Source organism: Heterocephalus glaber, unplaced genomic scaffold (genome assembly GCF_053883595.1).
Source record: "Heterocephalus glaber isolate CG9 unplaced genomic scaffold, H.glaber_assembly_v1.0 deba00001760, whole genome shotgun sequence".
NCBI classification, from domain to species: Eukaryota; Metazoa; Chordata; class Mammalia; order Rodentia; family Bathyergidae; genus Heterocephalus; species Heterocephalus glaber.
The window spans coordinates 5746635-5767491 of NW_028258457.1; the positions used below are offsets into that span (position 1 = coordinate 5746635).

General features: G+C 46.1%; 1 protein-coding gene across 5 annotated transcripts in view; it reads left to right on the forward strand.

Annotated features, from left to right (window-relative positions):
* Nucleotides 1-1403: 1403 nt before the first annotated feature.
* Nucleotides 1404-20857, forward strand: part of Chaf1a (chromatin assembly factor 1 subunit A) — a 35455-nt gene continuing 16001 nt past the window's right edge. For 2 of the 5 annotated variants that reach the window (XM_004865744.3, XM_004865745.3), the window contains exons 1-4: nt 1530-1741; nt 4369-4419; nt 6963-7825; nt 19818-19874. In XM_004865744.3, coding sequence (XP_004865801.2) covers nt 1690-1741; nt 4369-4419; nt 6963-7825; nt 19818-19874 — 1023 coding nt within the window. In that variant the 5' untranslated portion in view covers nt 1530-1689. Of the gene's footprint in view, nt 1498-1528; nt 1742-1971; nt 2388-4368; nt 4420-6962; nt 7826-19817; nt 19875-20857 lie in introns of those variants that run through there. The other 3 variants (XM_021245068.2, XM_021245069.2, XM_013066010.3) reach the window with 3 other exon arrangements.

Consider the following 20857-nt stretch of genomic DNA (forward strand, 5'->3'; position numbering starts at 1 on the left):
TCATCTCCTCTTCTGAGATGTTATGTTGGTGCTGAAGAAAACCTATTTTTTGGCCTAGGGATTTAGCTCAGTGGCACTGCGTCTGCCCGGCAAGTGCAAGGTCCTGAGTTTGATCCCCAGTACCAGAAAATTAAAAAAAAAAGAAAACCTATTTTTATTTATTTATTTATTTTTTGAGACAAGATCTCCCTATGCAGTTCAGGCTGGCCTCAAACTCACGGTGATCCTCCTGCCTCAGCCTCCCAAGAGTGCCAGGAATACAGATATGCACTATCATGCCCAGCCAGAAAACCTGTTTTGAAACTCACAATCTGACACTGAAGGTCTCTATTCTTCTGTGTGAGCCTCTTTTTTTCTGTTGCTGGGAATGGAACCTAGGCCTTGGCACATAGTAGGCAAGCATTTCCCCACTGAGGTACACACTTAGCTCTGTGTGAGGCTTTTAACTTGCTTGATCTACACAGTTCAGTCAAGTGATATTCATGGATTCACTTTGATGAGCGCCTAATATGTATCAGTCACGGACAAATATTGGTGAGTTCAATCTGGGCCACTTACCGAGATCTTGTCTCAAAATAAAAAGGGTTGGAGGGCCGGGGATTCAATGGTGCTGCCGCCTCCCTTGCAAGTACAAGGTCCCGAGTTCGATCCCCTGTAGCAAAAATAAATAAATAAAAATAAAAAAGGGGCCGGGGATTTAGCTCAGTGGTTCTGCCGCCTGCCTCGCAAGCTCAAGGACCCAAGTTCGATCCCTGGTACCAAAAAATAAAAATAAAATAAAAAATAAAAAGGGTTGGGATGTAGTTCAGTGGGAAAACGCCTGTGGGTTCACTTCTAAGTACCACAAAATGAATTAATTATTAATTAATAAAACTAGTCAAATAACACTAATAAACACAGCTATCTTCAAGGAAAAAAAGTGCTGCAAGCACTTGAGCATATTGCAGGTGGAGTAAAAAAGAGGTTCTTGAAAAAAAATCCTAAAGTTTTAGAACTCAGGCAGGAAAAAGCTGCTTGTAGAGCAGTCATGTGCCAAATTCCTGTGCATTAAAGCAGAAACATCCGTTTCATTCATTCTCTCTAAATATATTTACTGCATGCCAAATGCTTCTAAAGGTCCACTAAGACAGTATTTTATTATTCGTAGAGAAAGTAACTTGTAATTTTAATAGCAATCGTTATATTTCAACTAATTCCCAATTCAAGATAAACTCAAAACTTCAGTCCTCTGCTAAACACGTTTCCTGTTGTCAATAGCACCGCTCGTGACGTATCCTTCCCCGCCCTCCTCCCACGCGCAAAGCCAATCGCAGTGCCTAGCTCTCAGCTTGACATCCTCTATGCCCAATCGCAGAGTTTCTCTCGCCAGCCAATGACGGCTCGCCAGAAAAGAGACCCTCCTCTCCCCCACTCGCGGGAATATCAATAGGGGAGCCCTGGGAGGAATGGAAGCCACGGCTCTCGCGAGGATGCTCCCAGCGCTCCTCTCTTCCCGAGGTAAGGTGTCATGTGACGCGGTCTCGCCCAATCAGCGTGAGGGCTGCGGGGGTCGCCGCGGTTCCCGCCAAATACGAGCGCGGCGGCCGCGGCAGCCTGGCGCAGGCGGGAGGGCGAGCAGTAGCGGCCGCCGGAGCTGAGCTCGCGCCCCCCCCCCCCCGCCTGAGAGGAGCTCGTACTGCCGCCCAAGAGATGCTGGAGGAGCCGGAGTGCGCGGCGCCGGGCGCCAGGGGAGCGGCCGCAGGTGTGTTGTGGCCCGCGCTGAGGGGAAGGGGCGACGCGGCCTGTGCGGGTCGGTGTGGGGGTGGATGCGCCTGTGGGCCCCGGGCCGGGATCGGTCCTCAAGGCCCTGCAATCCCGAGCCAGGGCCCTGCAGCTCCAAGAGCGCCCTCTTTGACGTTATTGTTGCCGCCAAGACCATATATTTATATATGTGTTTCCTTTCCTTGGCGCTTTCACATCAGTTGGTCTTTCCAGGGCCCCCTGGGGGAGTGATGGGTCAATGGAGCCAAGAGGAGAAACTGAGGTTCAGGGAGGCGAAAGAGCCAGGCTTTGGATGCTCCTGGTTGCATTTGTTTCCTAAGCAAGTTGGACCTTACAGCAGGTGGGGAAACTGAGGCATGGGGAAACCGAAATTGCTGTCTGTTTGAGTCAGGGCAAGCCAGGGAAGAGGTTTGTGTGGTGGGGATTGCCGGGAGCTGGGACTAGGGAGTTGTTAGTGCTGTCTGATAAGTAAGGTGCCTGTCTCCTCCGTGTTTCTTGGAAGGGGTCTTTGTAGCACACAGCAGGCCTCCCAAAACGTGGGGCGGGGAACCAAGGAAACCCTGACCGCCGGTCTCCCCTGCTTGACTCCACATTGAATCCCCCGCTCCCGGCACAGTGCTTGGCAGGTACCAGGGGCCTGATAGACATGTATTGGTTGGATGGATTAAGGGGTGGAAAGGGACATCATCTAGTCCAGTTTCTGGTTTCTCAGTCCCAGCAATACTGATGTGTGGGGTAGTCCTGGGCACTGTAGGGTGTTTAGTGGCATTCCTGGCCTCCACCCACTCCAGGCTAGCAGCAACCCCTTCTTTACAGTTGTGACAACAAAAAATGACTCCCAGAGGTGACCAAGTGTCACCTATAAGATAGGATCCAACCCCTCCCCCAAGAACTGCCTCTTGCCCGGGGATATAGCTCTTGGGTGGAGCCCTTGCCTGACTTGCTGAGGGCCTGGGTTCTATCCCCAGTACTACACACACAAAAACAGAGAGAGAGGGAGATAGATCCCTTGCACCATCTGTCTTTGGAATTTCACAGACATACAATTGATATAAATAAAATCAAGAGGACTAACTGTCATGGAGTTGTGATCCTTTTTATTTAAGTCAGAATCTTAAATTTTGAAAAAAATTTAAAACCAAACACTGCTTGCTGTGACCATATAAAGGACATAAAAGCATGTGAGCATAAAAGGACAGGATGTTTTAATGCCCAGTATAATTAGGAAGGATGTAATTTCAGAATAAAGAGCAGTTGGTAATGCTGTACACACACAAATGTTTGTGGATATGTACCTTTGAAAAGTCTGGATCCTTGGATGGGGTCCCTTTTTTATATCAACCTAAGGTTGCTTCTGTGCACAAGTCATGTCTGTTACCTGTACATCAAGGCTGGTGGCTCAGAAACATGCAAATCATGGTGGTTGTCTTGAAAATAAATTTTAGTGGCTAGAGATTACATATTTTTCATTTGAGGAGACGGAAAAAGTGGGGTACCTTTTCTTATTTTCCAGGAAGAAGTGGGAGTTAGAAGGTGGGTGGGTAGTTTCAGCTCTGGACAGCTGAGTTTTTTTGTTTTTTTTAGAAGGCCCTGGTCTGATTTTCATGTAGCTTTTACAAAATGTGTGTAGATTCGCCCAAATAACTTGATTTTTTCTAAGCCAAATCGCCTAGCAGGTGTGAGTATCTAAAGTTAACCTGACTATTTAAAGATACATTTATCCACAGCCTTTGTTCTATTTATGGTCAGTTCTGCATCAACTTTATTAGATGATTTTCTTGATTTTGTTGTTATTCTTGTTTCAGGAAGATGTTCTCCCTTATGTCTTGTCAGCTCCTGCCTGACAAGCTCAGAGTGCCTTAAATTGTATTCCTTCTCAAAATGAATCCTTTTCTAGTTTTTTTGTTTTGGTTTGGTCTTTTTTGGTACTGGGATTGAACTCTGGACCTTGCGCTTTCGAGGCAGGTGGCGGAACCACTGAGCTAAATCCCTGGGGCTCGTTTTCTAGTTTTATACCTTTCATGGTGGTGAAGGGAGTAGGTTGGAGAGAGATGCTTCAGGATCACATTCATGGTAAAATAGATAATCTGATGTTTTCTCCCATCTCTACCTTTTCTCATGCACATTTTATTTTTCCAATTACACATTCATTGGCTTCCTTATACATTTCACACCCTGAGCTTGAGGTGCAGTGTGGAACAAGTCACTGCTATTAGAGAGGTAGTGTTCTATTTGGAGGGAAGCAATCACAAAACTTTCAATCACAAAACTTTATTTTTACAAAGAAAATCACCTTATAACTAGGGCAGAATTTCTCAATCTAGTCACTTTTTGGACCATATAATTCATCATAGGGGGCCTAGCCTGGACATTGCAGGATATCTAGTAGTAATGCTGGCCTCTACCAGCTAGATGTGAGTAGCATCTCTTAGTCCCTCCACCCTGTCATGATAACAAAATATCCCTCTAGACATTGCCAACTGTTCCCTGGGGCAGAGGGCAGGATCACCACTACTTGAGAATCACCTTGAAGTACTTGGTTCTGTATATATTTGTTGGCTTTTTTCCAACACTTAGTAACTTACTCATTGATGTTTTTATTCACAGCCATGGATTGCAAAGACAGACCAACCTTCCCAGCAAAGAAGCTGATACAAGGTAACACTGGACAGGAGTGAAATGGTTATCTTGGGCAGTCACCTTTCTGAGGGGGAGAGAAACAGTTCATTCATTTACAGGTCCCTTATTCAAAAATATTTGGGACACATTTAGCTCAGTGGTTCCGCCGCCTGCCTCGCAAGCGCAAGGACCTGAGTTCGATCCCTGGTACCAAAAAACCCCCAATATTATCAATGTTTTATTTATTTATATTGCTCTGCCAAGGGTGGAACTGAGTCATGCGTGTGCTGGGCAGACACTCTACCACTGAGCCATACCCCTGTCCCTGTACAATATTTTTAAAGGTTGCCTGTTTGCTTAAAGAGTTTCAGATTTTGGAGCCTTTCATGTTAGGGTTGATCTGCTTGTACTAGGAGGCTGGAGAAGAAGAAAAAAACCCTGCTTTTTTTTTTTGGTAGTACCCAGGGCTTTTGCACTGAGCTATGTTCCCAGCTCTTTTTTTTTTTTTTTTTTTTGGTATGGGGGATTGAACTCTGGACCTTGCACTTTCGAGGCAGGCAGCAGAACCACTGAGCTAAATCCCTAGCCTGCCAGCTCTTTTTAATTAGCTTTTTATTTTGAGGCAGGATCTCCCTATGTTTCCCAGGCTGGGCTCAAACTTGGAGGCAGGCGTTGGAACCACTGAGCTAACTCCCAGGACCCCCGGATCCTAATTTTATAAACACAAAGTGTAATTGGAAAGGTGATGACCTCCACCGGGGGAATTTGGTGAAACTCTCAACTCTCAAATATAAAATGAAGACGGCTGGGTATAAAGCTCAGTGTAAAGGCCCTGGGTTCAATTTTTTACCCCCTCCCAAAAGAGAAAGGAAGAAGGGCCCAGGGATTTAGCTCAGTGGTTCTGGTGCCTGCCTCAAAAGTGCAAGGTCCCGAGTTCGATCCCTGGCACCAAAAAAAAAAGAGAGAGAGAGAAAGGAAGAGGGTTTGTTTTGTTTTGTTCTTTTTTTGTCTATTACATGATGAAATAGTGAGAGGTAATTTGGCATTTAAGTGAATGGAGGCTCATTGAGTTCATTCATTTGAATTTCCCCTCTGCCTGGAGGAGTCAACTGTTTCTTATTCCCACCCCAAACCTGGCAGGTGCTGGGAGGAAGGTGTTTGATTGTTGAGAAAATTTGACAGCTGGGGCCAGAAAGAAAAATCTTTCCACATCTGGGTCCATGTATTTCCTTTTTAGAACCAGAAGTTGTTAGCTTCAAATGGTATTTTCACCCATTATAAATCTGAACAGCCAAGTCTGGTGGCACATACTTGTAATCCCAGTACTCTGGAAGGCTGGGGCAGGAGGATCTCAAGTTCTAGATAACAACTTAGCGAAACATTGTCTCAAAATAAAAAAGAAAGGGGCCGGAGATTTAGCTCAGTGGTTTTGCTGCCTGTTGCGCAAGCGCAAGGACCCGAGTTCAATCCCCGGTACCAAAAAAATAAAAAATAAATAAAAATAAATAAAAAAGAAAGGATGCAGATGTAGCTCAGCATGAAGGTCCCTAGGTTCAATCCCTAGCATGGAAAAAAATCAACTAATTTGGGATTTAAAACTAGATCTTGAACAGATAAGAAAATCTCGGGGCCAGGGATTTAGCTTAGTAGCTTCACCGCCTGCTGCACAAGTGCAAGGACCCGAGTTTGATCCCAGTACCAAAAAAAAAAAAAAATAAGAAAATCTCCTTTGAGGGCCAGGGATTTAGCTCAACGGCACCGTGCCTGCCTCGAAAGCACAAGATCCTGAGTTTGATCCTTGGTACTGGGGAAAAAAAGAAAATCTCGTTTGAAATTCTGCCAGTATCCCCAGTAAAAATCTTGGTTTTGTGTGTTTTTTTGTTTGTTTTGTTTATTTGTGTTTTGATTTTTTGAGACAGGGCATTGCCATATAGTTCAGGTTGGCCTTGAACTCACTCTAGGCCAGGCTGGCCTTTAACTCATGGTGATCCTCCTGGATCAGCCTTCCAAGTGCTGGGATTACACATGCCTTGCTGGTTTTGGTTTTTTAACTAGCGTGTTAGAAAAGTATAGAATGAAAGTAGCTGGGAATTGAACCCAGGATCTCGTGTGCTAGACAAGTACTATCACGGAGCAGTATCCCCAGCCCTGATAGAACCATTTGCTTAATTACTTAATCACTTTATTTACAGCACTGGGGATGAAGCTGAGGCCTTACACATGCTATGGAAGTGCTATACCACTGCACCGCTGCATACCCTCCCTTTTTTTCCTGGTGTTGAAAATTGAGCCCAGAGCCTTCATAACCTGCTACATCCCTAGCCAGCCCCTTTTTTTATTTTAAGACAGAGTCTTACTGAGTTACCCTGGCTGCGCTCAAACCTGTCATCCTCCTGCCTCAGCCTCCAAGACCGCTGGGATTACAGGAGTAAACTCTCGCGCCCAGCTCCATTGTAATCATGAAAAAGTCTCCTCCCAAAGCCCAGGAAGGCTGATAGTTTCCAAGCACATAGAATAGTAAAGTATTGATGGATTGTCATTACACTTTGACTGGAAACACAGCTTCTTTCTCTCCATTTCAGCCCGTCTGCCATTCAAGCGCCTGAATGTTGCCCATAAGGAGAAAGCCGAGGATGAGTCAGGCGACACAAGCTCTCAGAACATCTTGGTAGAAGAGAAAGTCACTGATATAGAAGCCTCTTTGGGCATCCTGGAGAATGACTGTCATGTGGATTCCGACCTAGACTTCAGACCGAAACTCATCAATGGGAAGGGCCCCTTAGATAACTTCATCAGAAGTGAAATCAGAAGCAGCCTCAGCCAGAACATGGTCATCATTGATTTGACAGAGGACTCAAATGACCAGCCAGAGAGTATTATGGACCATGATCCACTAAATCCCAAAGCCTCCCTACCTGAGGAGGGTGTCAGTGGGCTCAAAGAGGAGGCACGAGATGTGGAGGGACCCTTGAACGCCATTCACAATGACAAGTTGGTGCTTCCTGAAGAGACCCTTTCAGATATTGCTTGCAAAGCAGAGGAGGAATATGTGGGCTCAGGTGACCTTGACAGGAATGGCAGCTCCCAGGACAGCTCAATGCAGAGCTGCCCCAAGCTGCCTATTTGTCCAAGTATGTGCCCCGAAAAGGAGCAGGGTGGTTGGAGTGAAGCCAGGTCCCTCCTGTTTAAAGGGAAAGTCCCTGTGGTGGTCTTGCAGGACATCCTGGCTATAAAGCCTCCCTGCACCAAGTCTCCTCCCATGGCGCCTCTGGACAAGAGCGGGACGTCAGAGAGCGAGTTGTTGGAATCATGCCCCGAAGAAGACTCTGTCCTTAGCCATTCATCCCTGAGCTCCTCTCCTATCACTTCACCTGAGGGGCCGACTGCTCCGGAAAAGCAGCAGGGGGGCATCAGGCCCTCCCCTGCCTCCACACCTGTCCGAAGGGTGAGTATGTCTTGTGGGAACCCAGCTTGCCAGTGTGACGGGTCTCATGGGGCCACCCACTGGTTCATGACCCTGTAATAGGTCAGACTGGATCTTGTGAATGTCAAAAGCATACAGGCTTTGATTCCGTGTCCATTGTGTTAGGACAGAGACTATTCCACAGGGCTCTGGCTATCTTAAGAGAATGATTTTGCTACCCTTGGTGTTCACATTTAAGTAGTAGTGGCTTCAACTTAGCCATTCTGGTGAATATGGGATGTGAGTAGGCCCTGTAACCCCTCACTTCATACCTAAGCTTCAGATTCCTCTGTCCCTTACTCTTGTCCCAATATAGATACCTTGGGCCAGTGATGGTAATGAGTCACCAGTGTCAGTGAAGTGACAGCAAGACACAAAATGGGGTCTTCTGTGGAGACATCTTTGGGCAGCATGACCAGCCATCTGAGAAACCTCACTTGCAAGCCAGGAGTGTAGGTGCATATCTGTAATCCTAGCTCTCCAGGAGGCTGAGGCGGGAGGAGGATTATGAATCCAATCCAGACTAGGCAATTCAGTGAGACCTTGGCTCAAAATTTTAAAAGGAGTCAAGATGTAGCTTGGTGGTAGCATTTGCCTAACATGGGCAAGACCCTGACTTCAATCCCTAGTACTGGAAAAAGCAAAAAAACCTCAAAAACAAATAAAACACCAGATGTGGTGGCACACCTGTGATCTCAGCACTCCAGGCGGCTGAGACAGGAGAATTATAAATGTAGGCCCAACCTGAGCAAGTTAGTGACTTAGCAAGACCCTGTCTAAAAAATGAAAAGGGCTGGGGATGTATCTTAGGATGAAAGACCCGGGTTCCATCCCTGTGCTGCAAAAAAGAAAGGTGTGTTTCTGTCACACTTTGAGCATTTCTTATCCAAAATGCTTGGGATCACAACTGTTTTATTTTGGATAATACATTTGGAAATAGTTGATATACATGATGAGATATCTTGGGGGTGTTTAAATGCAGAATTCACTATGCTTTGTGTCCCCTTTTTTTTCTGGGTATGGAACCCAGGGTCTTCAGTGCAGCCGTGTGTTGGAGGTCTGTCATCTGGGGACAGGTGTGGAATTTTCCACTTGTGGCATCATGTTGGTGCTCAAGACTCCAAATTTTAGAGGATCCTGGGCTTCAGATTTTTGAATCAGGCATGCTTAGCCTTTTTTGGTTCCAGATCAGCACAATGGTAACTGTCGGTTCTCACTTGTGCTCAGGGTCTCCTGGGTACAAATGAAAATCAGTCCAACTGGGTGTGGTGGCACATATCTATAATCCCAGCACTTGGAGGCTGAGGCAGGAGGATCGCTGCAAGTTCAAGGCCAGCCTAAATTGCATAACAAAACCCTATCTCAAAAAACCTAAATAAATAAATCAGTCCAGACTTCCCGAATGCGTTGCCCAGTTTGGTGTGTGCATATTAGATCTTTATGTAACTTTGGGTGTGGGGTGGATCATTTAATCTCCACTGCTTAATTTAACCGTACATCACTAGGCTTGAGCACTCTTCGAATTTTGATGCCTAAGCGATTATTTCATTGTTTTATTTTTGCAGTACTGCTGGTGGTTGGGACCCAGGGCCTGTTGCATGGTAGATAAGTGCTCTACCCTCAAGTACTCCCTTAGCCCCTCTCTTTGAACGTTTCTGAATGACCATTTCTTTTTTGTCCAGTACTTTTAAAAATTGGTTATAGAGATTAATGAGTTTCATTTTGACAGATTCATTCATGCATATATCATATTTCAATTATTTTCACTCCTCCATCACCTCTTGCCCTCCTCCTAGGACAACTTTTTTGGGGGAAGAGTCCGTGTATATACGATAGTTTGCTCATACCGATTCCCCCATTACTTACCCTTACAACTTCTAATTCTCTCGCTTTTTTGTACTGGGGAATCTAACAATTTCTTATTCTCTTCCTTTCGTCTGATGGCAGTCTCCCTTCTACATTCTTGCCACTTTTTTAGATTTCACCTATTAGGGAAAGCATGGCAATACTTGTTTTTCTGATTTTAGCTCATTTCACTCAACATTATGGTCTCCAGGTCTATCCATTTTTCTACAAATCACAAAATTTTATTCCCCCTTCTGGCTGAATAATACCCCATTGTGTAATATATACCACATTTTTCTTTGTCCATCCGTTAGCAGGCACCTAGGCTGGTTCCGTACCTTGGCTACTTTGAATTGTGCTGCAGTAAACATGACTATGCAGGTGTCCCTGTGATTTGCTGACTTTGATTCTTTCAGGTATATACCAAGGAGGGGCATAGCTTGGCCATATTGTAGTTCTATCTATAGCTCCTTGAGGCACCTACACTAATTTCTAATTTACATTCCAACCAGCAGTGTAGAAGGGTACATTACCCCCCACACACATACACATCGTTGCCAGAATTTATTGTTGTTTTCTGTATTTTCTCTTCTTTTCCTTTTCTGATTACTGTTTTGAGACCGGGCCTCACTATATAGTTCAGGCTGTTCTTCAAGTCACTATGTAGCCGAGGCTTGCCTTGAACTCCAGGGGATCCTCCTGTCTCAGCCTTCTGGAATACTGGGATTACAGGAATGCACCACCATGTCTGGCTTTTTGTTTGTGTTTTGTTTTATTTTTTGTTTTTTTGAGACAAGGTCTTGCTATGTAGTCTGGCCTGGTCTTGAACTCACTATGGATCCCAGGCTGGCCTCCAATTTGCAGTGATCCTCCTGCCTCAGCCTCTGAAGTGTGGGGATTACAGGCATGTGGCACCACACCCATCTTGTTTTCCGTATCCCCCCCCCCCCCAGTACTGATGATTGAACCCAGGACCTTGCTCCTGGAAGGCAGGTGTGATGCCTCTGAGCTAATCCTCAGCCTCTATTCTTTTTTTTTTGATACCGGGGATTGAATTTGGGACCTTGCGCTTTCGAGGCAGGTGCCAGAACCACTGAGCTAAATCCCCGGCCCTGGCCTCTGTATTCTTTTTTTGTTTGTTTGTTTTTTGGGTTTTTTTGGCGGTAGAGATCGAACTCAGGACCTTGCACTTGCCAGGCAGGAGCAGTGCCACTGAGCTACATCCCTAGCCCTGGCCTCTGCATTCTTGATGATAGCTGTTCCATCTGGGTGAGATGGAATCTTGGTGTAGGTTTTTTTTTGTCTTTTGGTACTGAGGATCAAACTCAGGACCTTGTGTTTTCGAGGCAGGCATGGCACCACTGAGCTACATCCCCAGCCCTAGTGTAGTTTTATTCTTTTGTGGGGGGGGACACCAGGGATTGAACTCAGGACCTTGCGCTTGCTAGGCGGTGGAACTGCTGAGCTAAATCCCCAGCCCCAGCCCTAGTGTGGTTTTGATTTACATTTCTCTAATGGCTAAAGATGTTTGAACATTTTTGAATATGTTTTTGAATATTTGTACTATTTTTTTGAGAAGTATCTGTTCCATTCATTTTCCCATTTATTAATTGAACTATTTGATTTTTTTTTTATGTCAAGTTTTTGAATTCTTTATATATTCTAGACATTAATCCTCTGTCAGGAGAGTAGACGCTAATGATTTTCTCCCACTCTGTAGACTGTTTCTTTACTCTGTTGGTTGTTGCTACTGTGCAGAAACTTTATTTTGATGCAATCTTGTTTGGCCATTCTTGTTGCTATTTCCTGTGGTTAGAGCCCTGTTCAGGAAGTCTGCCTGTGCCTATAACTTTTCAAGTGTTTCCTTTATGTTTTCTTTTAGTAGTTACAAAGTTTCAAGACCTAGGTCTTTAATCCATTTTGATGTTGATTTTTTTTTTTTTTAACGGGGTGAGCCATAGGGCTTTAGTTTTGGTCTTCTATAAGTGGATATCCAGTTTTCCCAGCACCATTTGTTAAAGAGGCCATCTGTCTTTCCTTCAATGTATGTTTTTGGTTTTTTGTCCAGAATCAGACCGCTGTAGTGCCATGAGTTTGTTTCTGTATCTTCTGTTCTGTTGAATTGGTCTACGTGTTTGTTTTTGTGCCAGTTACTATGGTTCTGTAGTATAATTTGAAATTGAGTGTTTAGATGCCTCCAGCCTTGCTCCTCTTTGAGTCTGTATGTGTGTCTGTCTGTCTGTGTAACTAGGGATTGAACTCAGGGCTTCTGCACTAAGCTATCTCTCAAGCCATTTATTTATTCATTTAGTTTGGGGTTTTTTTGAGACAGGGTCTCATTAGGTAGTTCAGTCTGGCCTTGAACTCACTATGCATTCCAGGATGGCCTCCAACTCACAGCTGGCTGATCCTCCAGAGTGCTGGGATTACAGGCATGCACTGCCACACCTGGCGGGTTCAAGCCATTTTTTTGTTTGTTTGTGTTGGTACCAGGGATCAAACTCAGGACCTTGCGCTTTCGAGGCAGGTGGCAGCACCACTGAGCTAAATCCCTGGCCCGAGGTTTTTTGATAATATTCTGCCAGTCCATAAACATAAGAGGTTTTCCACTTCTGGTGTCTTCAATTTCTTTCTTCAGTGTTCTCATACTTTCATTGTAGACTTCTTTCACCACTTTGGATAGATTGATCATTAGATGTTTTGTTTTCTTGTATTGTGGACAGAATTGTTTTCCTGATATCTTTCTCAACTAGTTCAACTATTTATTTTATTTATTTATTTATTTATTTGTTTATTTTTTGGTACCAGGGATCGAACTTGGGACCTTGCGCTTTCGAGGCAGGCGCCGGAACCACTGAACTAAATCCCCGGCCTGAGGAAAGGTTTATTTAGCTCACAGTTTGTAGAGGTTTCAGTTCATAATCGGCTGGCTCCAAGCCAGGGGTGCCATGGCAGACAGGCATCACAGAGGAGAAACAGTTCGTGGCAGGCAGAAGGTAGCAAAGCAAACAAGCGAAAGCTATGAAAAACTAGCAGCAAGCCTCTTTCTGTCCCTTATATTGTATCCATGCTGCCCTCCCTTAGGGCAGAGAGTGCTGGCACCTTAATCCTAGTATTCCACAGGAATCAGTCACACACTGTAGATCCAGCTGCCTCTGAAAAAGCTCCACCTATGGTTGCATGAAGCATTGAGGAGACATCTAAACACGAGCCATAACAATTGTGTTAGCAAGGCTACTCAAGATTTGGGGCAGGAAGGTTATATTATTTCAGATGTGCTGCAGAAGGGACATTGGAGTTAAAAGAATGGCACTCCCAAGTTGGCCGAATTCATGCAGATTAAAAATCCACATACTTCTTGGGCCAGCAGCTCCCTTTGTAAATCTAGCTGAGGAAAGCATCTGTATATGTGCATTAAAAAATTATGAACAAGAACTTTTGATGCCTTAAACTTATGAGTAAGAACTTTTATGGGACATTGTTTAAACCTGTTGATTTTATATCCTGTGAATGGCTCCATTTCTTGTCTTGCCTTTCCCCTTCTGAGGATTGTAGGCAAGAAGAAAAATTGGCTCCTACTTTAGGTTCGTGAACTAAATCAAGTATGGAACTCAGTTGACAGCACAGGCAGGAGGATTGCAAGTTCAAGGCCAGCCTGGAAAACTTAGTGAGACCAAATGAAATAAGGGCTGGCAATATAGCTCAATAGTAGAGTGCTTTCCTGGCATGCATGAGGTCCTGGGTTCAATCCCCAGCCCTAAAAAAGAAGAAAAGAAGCCAGGCATTGTGGCGTATGGGTATAATTCCAGCTTTCTGGAAGGCTGAAGGAGGAGAATTTCAGTTTCTAGACCTGACTAAGCAACTTAGTGAGACCATGTTGCAAAAATGAAAAATAGCTGGTTGTGGTTGCACACACCTGTAATCATAGCATTCTGGCAAGCTGAGGCAGGAGGGTCTCAAGTTTGAGCCCAACCTGGGCAACTCAGTGGCACCCTATCTCAAAAAATAAAAAGGTCTGATGATGTAGTTCAGTGAGAAGGCCCTGGATTTCATCCCCAATACCACAATAAGTAAATAAATAAAAATTTTAAAGGGCTGGGGATATAGCTGTTTTGGAAGCCCCTGAATTTAATCCCCAGTACCTGCCCCCCACACCTGCAAGAAAAAGGAAATCTTTTCTTCTACATTTAAGTGAAGCAGATTGAAATATCCCTGTAGGGGAGCAAAGCCAGCATTTCATTCTCTCCTGCCGTCATCCATCTTGTTCCATACATGGGATTGCTTGAACCTTAATTGGGCTTTTGCAGCAGTTTGCTGAACTACGTCATCCTGGGACAAATCTCAGCCAGAGAGCATGGAGATCAGGACATGGGGACGTGTTTCCATCATGTTTGCTTTTTATGTCTAAAGCTAAGTCACATAGTTGAGCCTTGTCTTGAAGCAGTTTTACTTTTGTCCAGAACCCTTGTGTTTTTAGAACAACTGAGCATGTGTACCAAATGTTCAAAATTTAGGAAATGTGCATTTAAGATTTTTCTTTTTATCAGACCTGGGCTTGAACCCGGATGGTCTCACGTGCTAGGCAAGCACTCTACCGCTGAGTCACATCCCACCCGGAAGTGTGCATGTAAGATGCCAGGTCTCCTGCTGAACCCTTGCTCCCGGTTTCTGGGTACCCTAAAAGGTGGTGTTGGGGTCGTGACTTTTAAAGTCATTTACCCTGCAAGCAGTGAAGACTTCAACTGCCACTGCTGCCCATGTGGGCCTGGGTCTGTCTCCGTCCGGGTGGATGTGTTGGGAGGCACCAGAGGTGAAAGAGGGGCGTGATTATGGGGAGCCCTCTAGGGATTGTGATGCCCAGATGCCCAGAGAACCCTGAGAGCCCAGCTGGGAGGCACAGGCCACCTCCCCCACACACCCTTCTGTCTTTCTAGTCTGTGGCCACTGTATCTTTAAGCCTTTAGTGCTGTCCCTCAGCATCCTCCAGGACCCCCTTGGGTACCCAGACCTAAGGGTACTCAAGTACCTCACATGAAACGAGGTCGTCTGCGTGATCCTGTGGACTTTAGAGCAGCTCATAATGCTTGGTGTGGCACAAGTGCTATTTATATCTAGAGCATTGTGTTTAGGAAATGAACAAGGGAATGTATCTATCTGGTTAGCCCAGACTTTTTTTTTTTTCCATCTGCTCTCAAATGGGGCACTCCCATCCTGAGGGCCCACTCCACTGAATTCCTTTTCCATTTTCTTTTCTTTCTTTTGTGGTTTGGGGGATTGAACCAGGAATTTTGCACTGAGCTACAAACACAGCCCTTTATTACTTTTTGAGACAGGGTTTCCTTCAGTCAGAAGTTACCCAGGGTGGGCTCAAATGAAATCCTCTTGCCTCAGCCTCCCAGTGCCGAGATCATAGGCCTGCACCACTGCCTCTGGCTTCTACTGAATATCCTGATTGGTTTGTTTTTTCCATTTCACAGTTGGTACCTAACTCCAAAACCTCTTCCTGCCTTGGGAGGGGTCTACTTTGGGAAGTACTTTTGCCCTCCCACTGAGCCCTCTTGTCCTGTGTGTGGCTTCTTTGATGCTTACAGGCCAACACTTCCATGTTATATGTAAGGAGTGTGCTCTTACTTCCTTTGCTTTGTATAATAGAGACTCCCTGGTAGGGGTCCGTGGGTTACTATTAGCACTCTTATGTGTTTTTTGTTTTGTTTTGCTTTTCTTTATTTGAATACAGGAAAATGGGAGCTTGTTAGAAATGCACATCCTGCTCTCTCCGCTCCCAGGGAGCTTGGGGGCTGTTATTTTTTAAGTACTCTGGGATCTGAGGACTTTCACTTTGAAAAACAATAGTTTTGGAACAGGCTTTTTAGATAACCCCAGGAGTTTTTGGTTAGCTCATTCCTCAAGTGTGTTTGCAATTTAGCTAGCCTGTTTTGGTCATGCGAGGTCATTATTCTGTAAATGATGCTGCTGAAACAGTTGTGCTGCTGGAATTGGGCCTATCTCTGCAGATAAGCCCAGGTAGCAAGAATATTTCCTGTATTCTTGGATTTACTATCCATATCCAAGAGTTCCAAGACCCTGGATTTGGCCAACCATGCATCAGAAATGCTTGGATATGCCAGGGCTCTGGGAGGCTGAGGCAGGAGGATCTCAAATTTGAGGCCAGCCTGGGGAACTTAGTGACTTAGCAAGACCCTGTCCCAAAATAAAAAATAAACAGGGCTAGCGGGGGATTTAATGCTCAGTGGTTTCAACGCCTGCCTCGAAAGCGCAGGGTTACTGAGTTTGATCCCCATACCAAAAAAAAACCCCTCCAAATTATAGGGGCCAGGGATTTAGCTCAGTGGTTCTGGTGCCTGCCTCGCAAGTGCAAGGTCCCGAGTTCGATCTCCGGTACCAAAAATAAAATAAAATAAACATGTCTGGGGATGGAACTCAGTGTGAAGGTCCTGGGCTCCATCCCTGGTACCACGGAAAACCAAGACCAAAAAAAATGAGGGGGAAAGTTGCTTCTGTACTGAACCCTGGCAGATGTTTTTCCTTGTCACTGTGCCCTGAGCAATACTGTACACCAATCACTGAGGCAGCACAGATGCTGTGTCAGGTCATCAGGAGTAATCTAAAGTCTTGGGAGGATATGCGTGGCTTCTGTGCAAATGCTCAGACACTATTTAAGGGACTTGGGCAGGCATGGATTTTGATATCCACTGAGGTCCTGGAAATAATTCCCTGTGGGTCCCAAGGGGCCACTGTGCACAAGTATTAACACCCCCCCCCTTTTTCTTTAAATAATGGTGGTCTTCCAGCAGCCTCTTCCTCAGTGTTCTCTGAGGCAGTGTCTTGTGTCGTCCATGTCCTCAGGGTGTGAGAGACCCCCTAGAAATACATACTGTCACTGTGTTTCCTCACTTAAACGACCTGTGACTGTCTCCTTGTCACTCAGAAGTGTCTTAGACATCCTTGGTACTGGAATGGAAGGACACGTCTCCCTTTAACTCCCCTGTTATACTCCTATGGTGTGGCAGTGTCACAACCTCTTTGGTCAGTGCCATTGTTGTGGATTTCTGTCTTTCCTGGGCTTGGCCTTGGCCTTGGCCACATGATGATTGTCCTACTGTCCTTCTCTGCACAGCCAACTCATGGAAATGGAGGTGTTTGCTTTTGCCTCGTCCCACTCCAACATGGATGGGGTGCTTTGGGGCTTTATCTCTTCCTCTCCACCTTGTCTCTTCCTGCTGTTCAGTCTCTCTGGGATGCCTGGAGCCCCCTAGCAGCTGCTCCCTGCCCTTTCAGAGAAAATCAGAGTCACCCAGCCCAGAGAGGCTTCCCCCAGACCGAGTGCAGCAGTTTGGATGCCCAGACACAGGGAGGCCTGTCTCGCCGACTGCAGGAGATTGATTCTGTGTGGCGCTTCCTTCCTGGAGCCTGGAGCAGGCTTGGCTGGATGGCTGTGCTGTGGCCAAGCTCCAGATGGCCATTGTGCCAGGAGTGCGCACCATTGAAGAGCCAGCTCTATAAACACTCTGTCCTTCTTCAAGAAGATAACATTTAAAAAAAAAAGACAGCATTTTATCAGACCACGAAGGGCCGTGTGTGTGCATGTGTGTGTGTGTGTGTGTGTGTGTGTGTTAGAGAAGCCTTGGTGACACTGGTCTGAAAGTAAGTGGCAGTTGCCCAAGTGCCCCGTACTTGTTAACCCTAAGCTTGCTGGTCACACACCTGGTACAGCAGAGGGGCAATCATTCCATCCTCTCCAATCTCTGTGAATGTGAACCTGGGCAGCCGAGATCGAGGGTGGGGTGAGGTCCATGGCTTGGGATGGGGAATACATTCTGAGAGGCAGAGCCCTCTTCCTCACACTGGTGAGGCTGCCCGAGGCTGGCAGTGCTGTCACCACATGCCTTGGAGAGGCTCAGGCCTCAGTCCGCCCCTTGGTGATGGGACACCTGCCAGCCTCGAGTGGCATGGCCTTCTGGAGCCTGTGTGAGGAGGTCCCCAGGGTTTGACTTTCCAATGTAAAGAAGTCCCCGGAACACAGTTTTGTTGACCTGTGGGATGCTTTCAAGGGTTATTGATGTCTTTGGTTTTGCCACTCACCTTTGACCTCCTTTTTTGGCTGCCTCTGCCAGGCTAACAGGAACCCAGACTGTTCCTTCTTCCCATTCTTCTCTGCCTCTTTGATTTGGCTGGTGGGAGTCTGCTCTGGTAACAGGTTGCCTGAGCCCACAAACTCCTTGTTCGTATCCCTGTCTAATCTGTGGCGCACAGCTGTAATCGCAGCAACCTACAGGGCTGAGGCAGGAAGATCACACGTTTGAGTTCAATCTGGGCAATTTAGTGAATTTCTGTGTCAAAGTAAGGGCCGGGGATTTAGCTCAGTGTCGCCGTCCCTGCTTTGCAAGCACAAGGTCCTGGGTTCAGTCCCCAGTACCACCATATTGGAGGGTGATCAATCCTCTGACTGCCTAGAAAGGGGGTAAAGAAAGAAAGACAATAGGGACTTGAGCAATTTCAAAGTACGTGGTGGGCCAGGAGGTCAGTGCCTCGGGGTGGGCAAAGATACCCAGAACCTGCCACTATTTACTGACTTCATACAGCAGTCAGAGGGAGGGAACATCGGGTGATGCAGAGGGCAGAGGTATCCTTTGGGTTTTTTTGGTTTTTTTAGCAGTATCCTTTGTTGATGGGACTCTTATGCTGAGGAGGATCTTAGGTCGATGAGGAGCTTATGTTGAGGTCGGTGTGATGAGCAAAGCATTCTTACAACAGTAGGTGGAGCTAAGCTGAGAAGGAACTTGTCCCTCCCCAGGTGAAACCTTTCGCCTTTTTTATTTATTTATTTTTCTTTATATCTACTGGTTCTCAGAGAACCAGAATGTCTTCTGTTGGAGTAATCTTGCCCTTGAGCATCATGGGACCATGGAGGTCTCAGCTGTGACTGGAGGCAAAACTATGTTTCCGCATGACACAGCCTGCTTGAGGGCAAAGACGTTAGGCCTCAGACTGCCCTAATCATAATTTAATTATGAAATGATTTTTCTCCTGAAATTATGTAGAATGGCTCCCGACACCACCAAACAATACAAAACAAAAACATACCCCTACCTGGAGTGCTTTAGTCAGAGGCAGAGCAAGTGGAGCCTGGTGTCTGTGGTCCCTGGTAACCTGTGCTCTGTTTGAAGCTAGGTGCTAGAGACTGTGCGCCCTGGAATACAGGGGTTCTAGACCAGATCTCTGGCCCTGCCAAGTGACTTTGCCCCTGAGCTTTTACTCTACATCCTAAAATGCAGAGTTGGGTCTGGGTGCAGCTCAGCAGTGAGCTCTTATCTAGCATGTACAGGACCCTGGGTTCCATCCCCAGCACCACAAAAAAGTGTGGTTGCACTTGGGAGAGACTATCAAGCAGAATCCCCCAAAAGCAACCCCATACACATATTGATGTGCACAGTGTGAAATTTTAGACATTAGCTACAAAGTGAGCATAAAGTTCCCAGTGTCCGCTCCTCCTGAAATATGGGGGGCAGGGGCACCAATGACCATGACCTGAGGAACTACTGGAGCCCTCTGCTTCAGACTGGCAGGGCCCACCTCATCTGCCTCAGATCCCACCTGTATCCTGTCACTTCCCTGTCTCCCTGGCTTTGCTTTCTGAGTTTGCCTGATTTCCCTTCAACCCTTTACCTGCCTGCCCAGCCTCCCCGTCCATCTACTCCTAATGCACGCGTGTGTGCATGCTCACCGCAGTGTGCAGCCCCACTGTGAGCTTCTGGTTCTTGAAAAACAGGTCATCGGGAAAAGCTGTTTCTTGTTTTGCAAAGACGTTCTTAGCTGGGTGTGGTGGTGCATGTCTGTGATCCCATCATCCTGGGAGGCTGAGGCAGGAAGAACACAAGTTGGAGCCCAGCCTCAGTGAGACCTTGTCTCAGAATACAAAATAAAAAGGGGAGGGGATGGAGCTCAGTGCAGAGTCCCTAGGCTCAGTCACCAGTACTCCCCGCCCCATTCTTAACAGCAGTGGCCTCTTAGTCCTGTCTTTCTTCTCCTTAGGGACACTGTGGAGATGTCCCCAGGGAAAGAGTGATTGAAACAATCCATATTTAAAAGTAAATATCTTTCATTTCAGATAACCAAGAAATGCATCAAAGGTTCAACAGAGAAGAGCAAACTGAAACTGCAAAGAGTAAGATGTTTTCCCTGATATCGAACCAGAGCCTTGTGGGCCTTCTTTTTTTGTTTGTTTGGGGTTTTTTGGTACTGGGGATCACTTGCGAGGCAGGTAGTGGCACCACTGAGCTATATCCTTGGCCCTAAAATTAGTGAATTTCATGTTTGTAGTTTTATTTTTGTTTTTGTTTTTGTACCAGGGATTGAACTCAGGACCCTTGTGGGCATTCTGGCTGGGAAGAGTTGGGAGAGCCCTTCCCACCTCCCTCACACCTGCTTTCCCAGCCACCAGTTTTTGGTTTTGCTTCAGTTACAGAAATAGGCTCTGTGGCCTGTGGATTGTGTCAGCTTAGCTTTGTCAAGTCTTAAGATTTTGATGTCAAGCCTGCTGCACAAGCGCAAGGACCCAAGTTCGATCCCCAGTACCAAAAAAAAAACCATTTTGATATCAAGTTCTCAGCCCTTCTTTATTTTCTGTTTTCTGAGACAGAGTCTTGCTATGCAGTTCACGCTGGCCTTGAACTCACTATGTAGCCCAGGCTGGCCTCCAACTCATGGTGATCCTTCTGCCTCAGCCTCCTGAGTGCTGGAATATTGGGAATGCGCCACCACACTTGGCCTCTCAACCCTTCTAAGCCTTGATTTTTGGTTTTTGTTTTCTGCTAGGGATTGAACTCTGGGCCCTCATACTGAGCTATATCCCCAGCGGGCCCCCCTCCCCTTTTTTTTTTCACTTTGAGTCAGGGTTTCACTAAATCACCCAGACTGGATATGTATTTGGGATCCTCCTGCCTCAGCCTCCCAAATAGCTGGGGTGATAAGTATGTGCCACCACACCCAGCTACTTCTGAGCTGTTATTAGCAGTTGTAATAGTATTGCGACTGGGTTTATAGTTGGGTGTCCTATACCTTACAATTAATTGCCTTTGAAAGTGTTGGGGTGGGGCTCAGTGGTGAGCACTTTTCTAGCAAGTTTAAGGCCCTAGATTTCATTCCCAT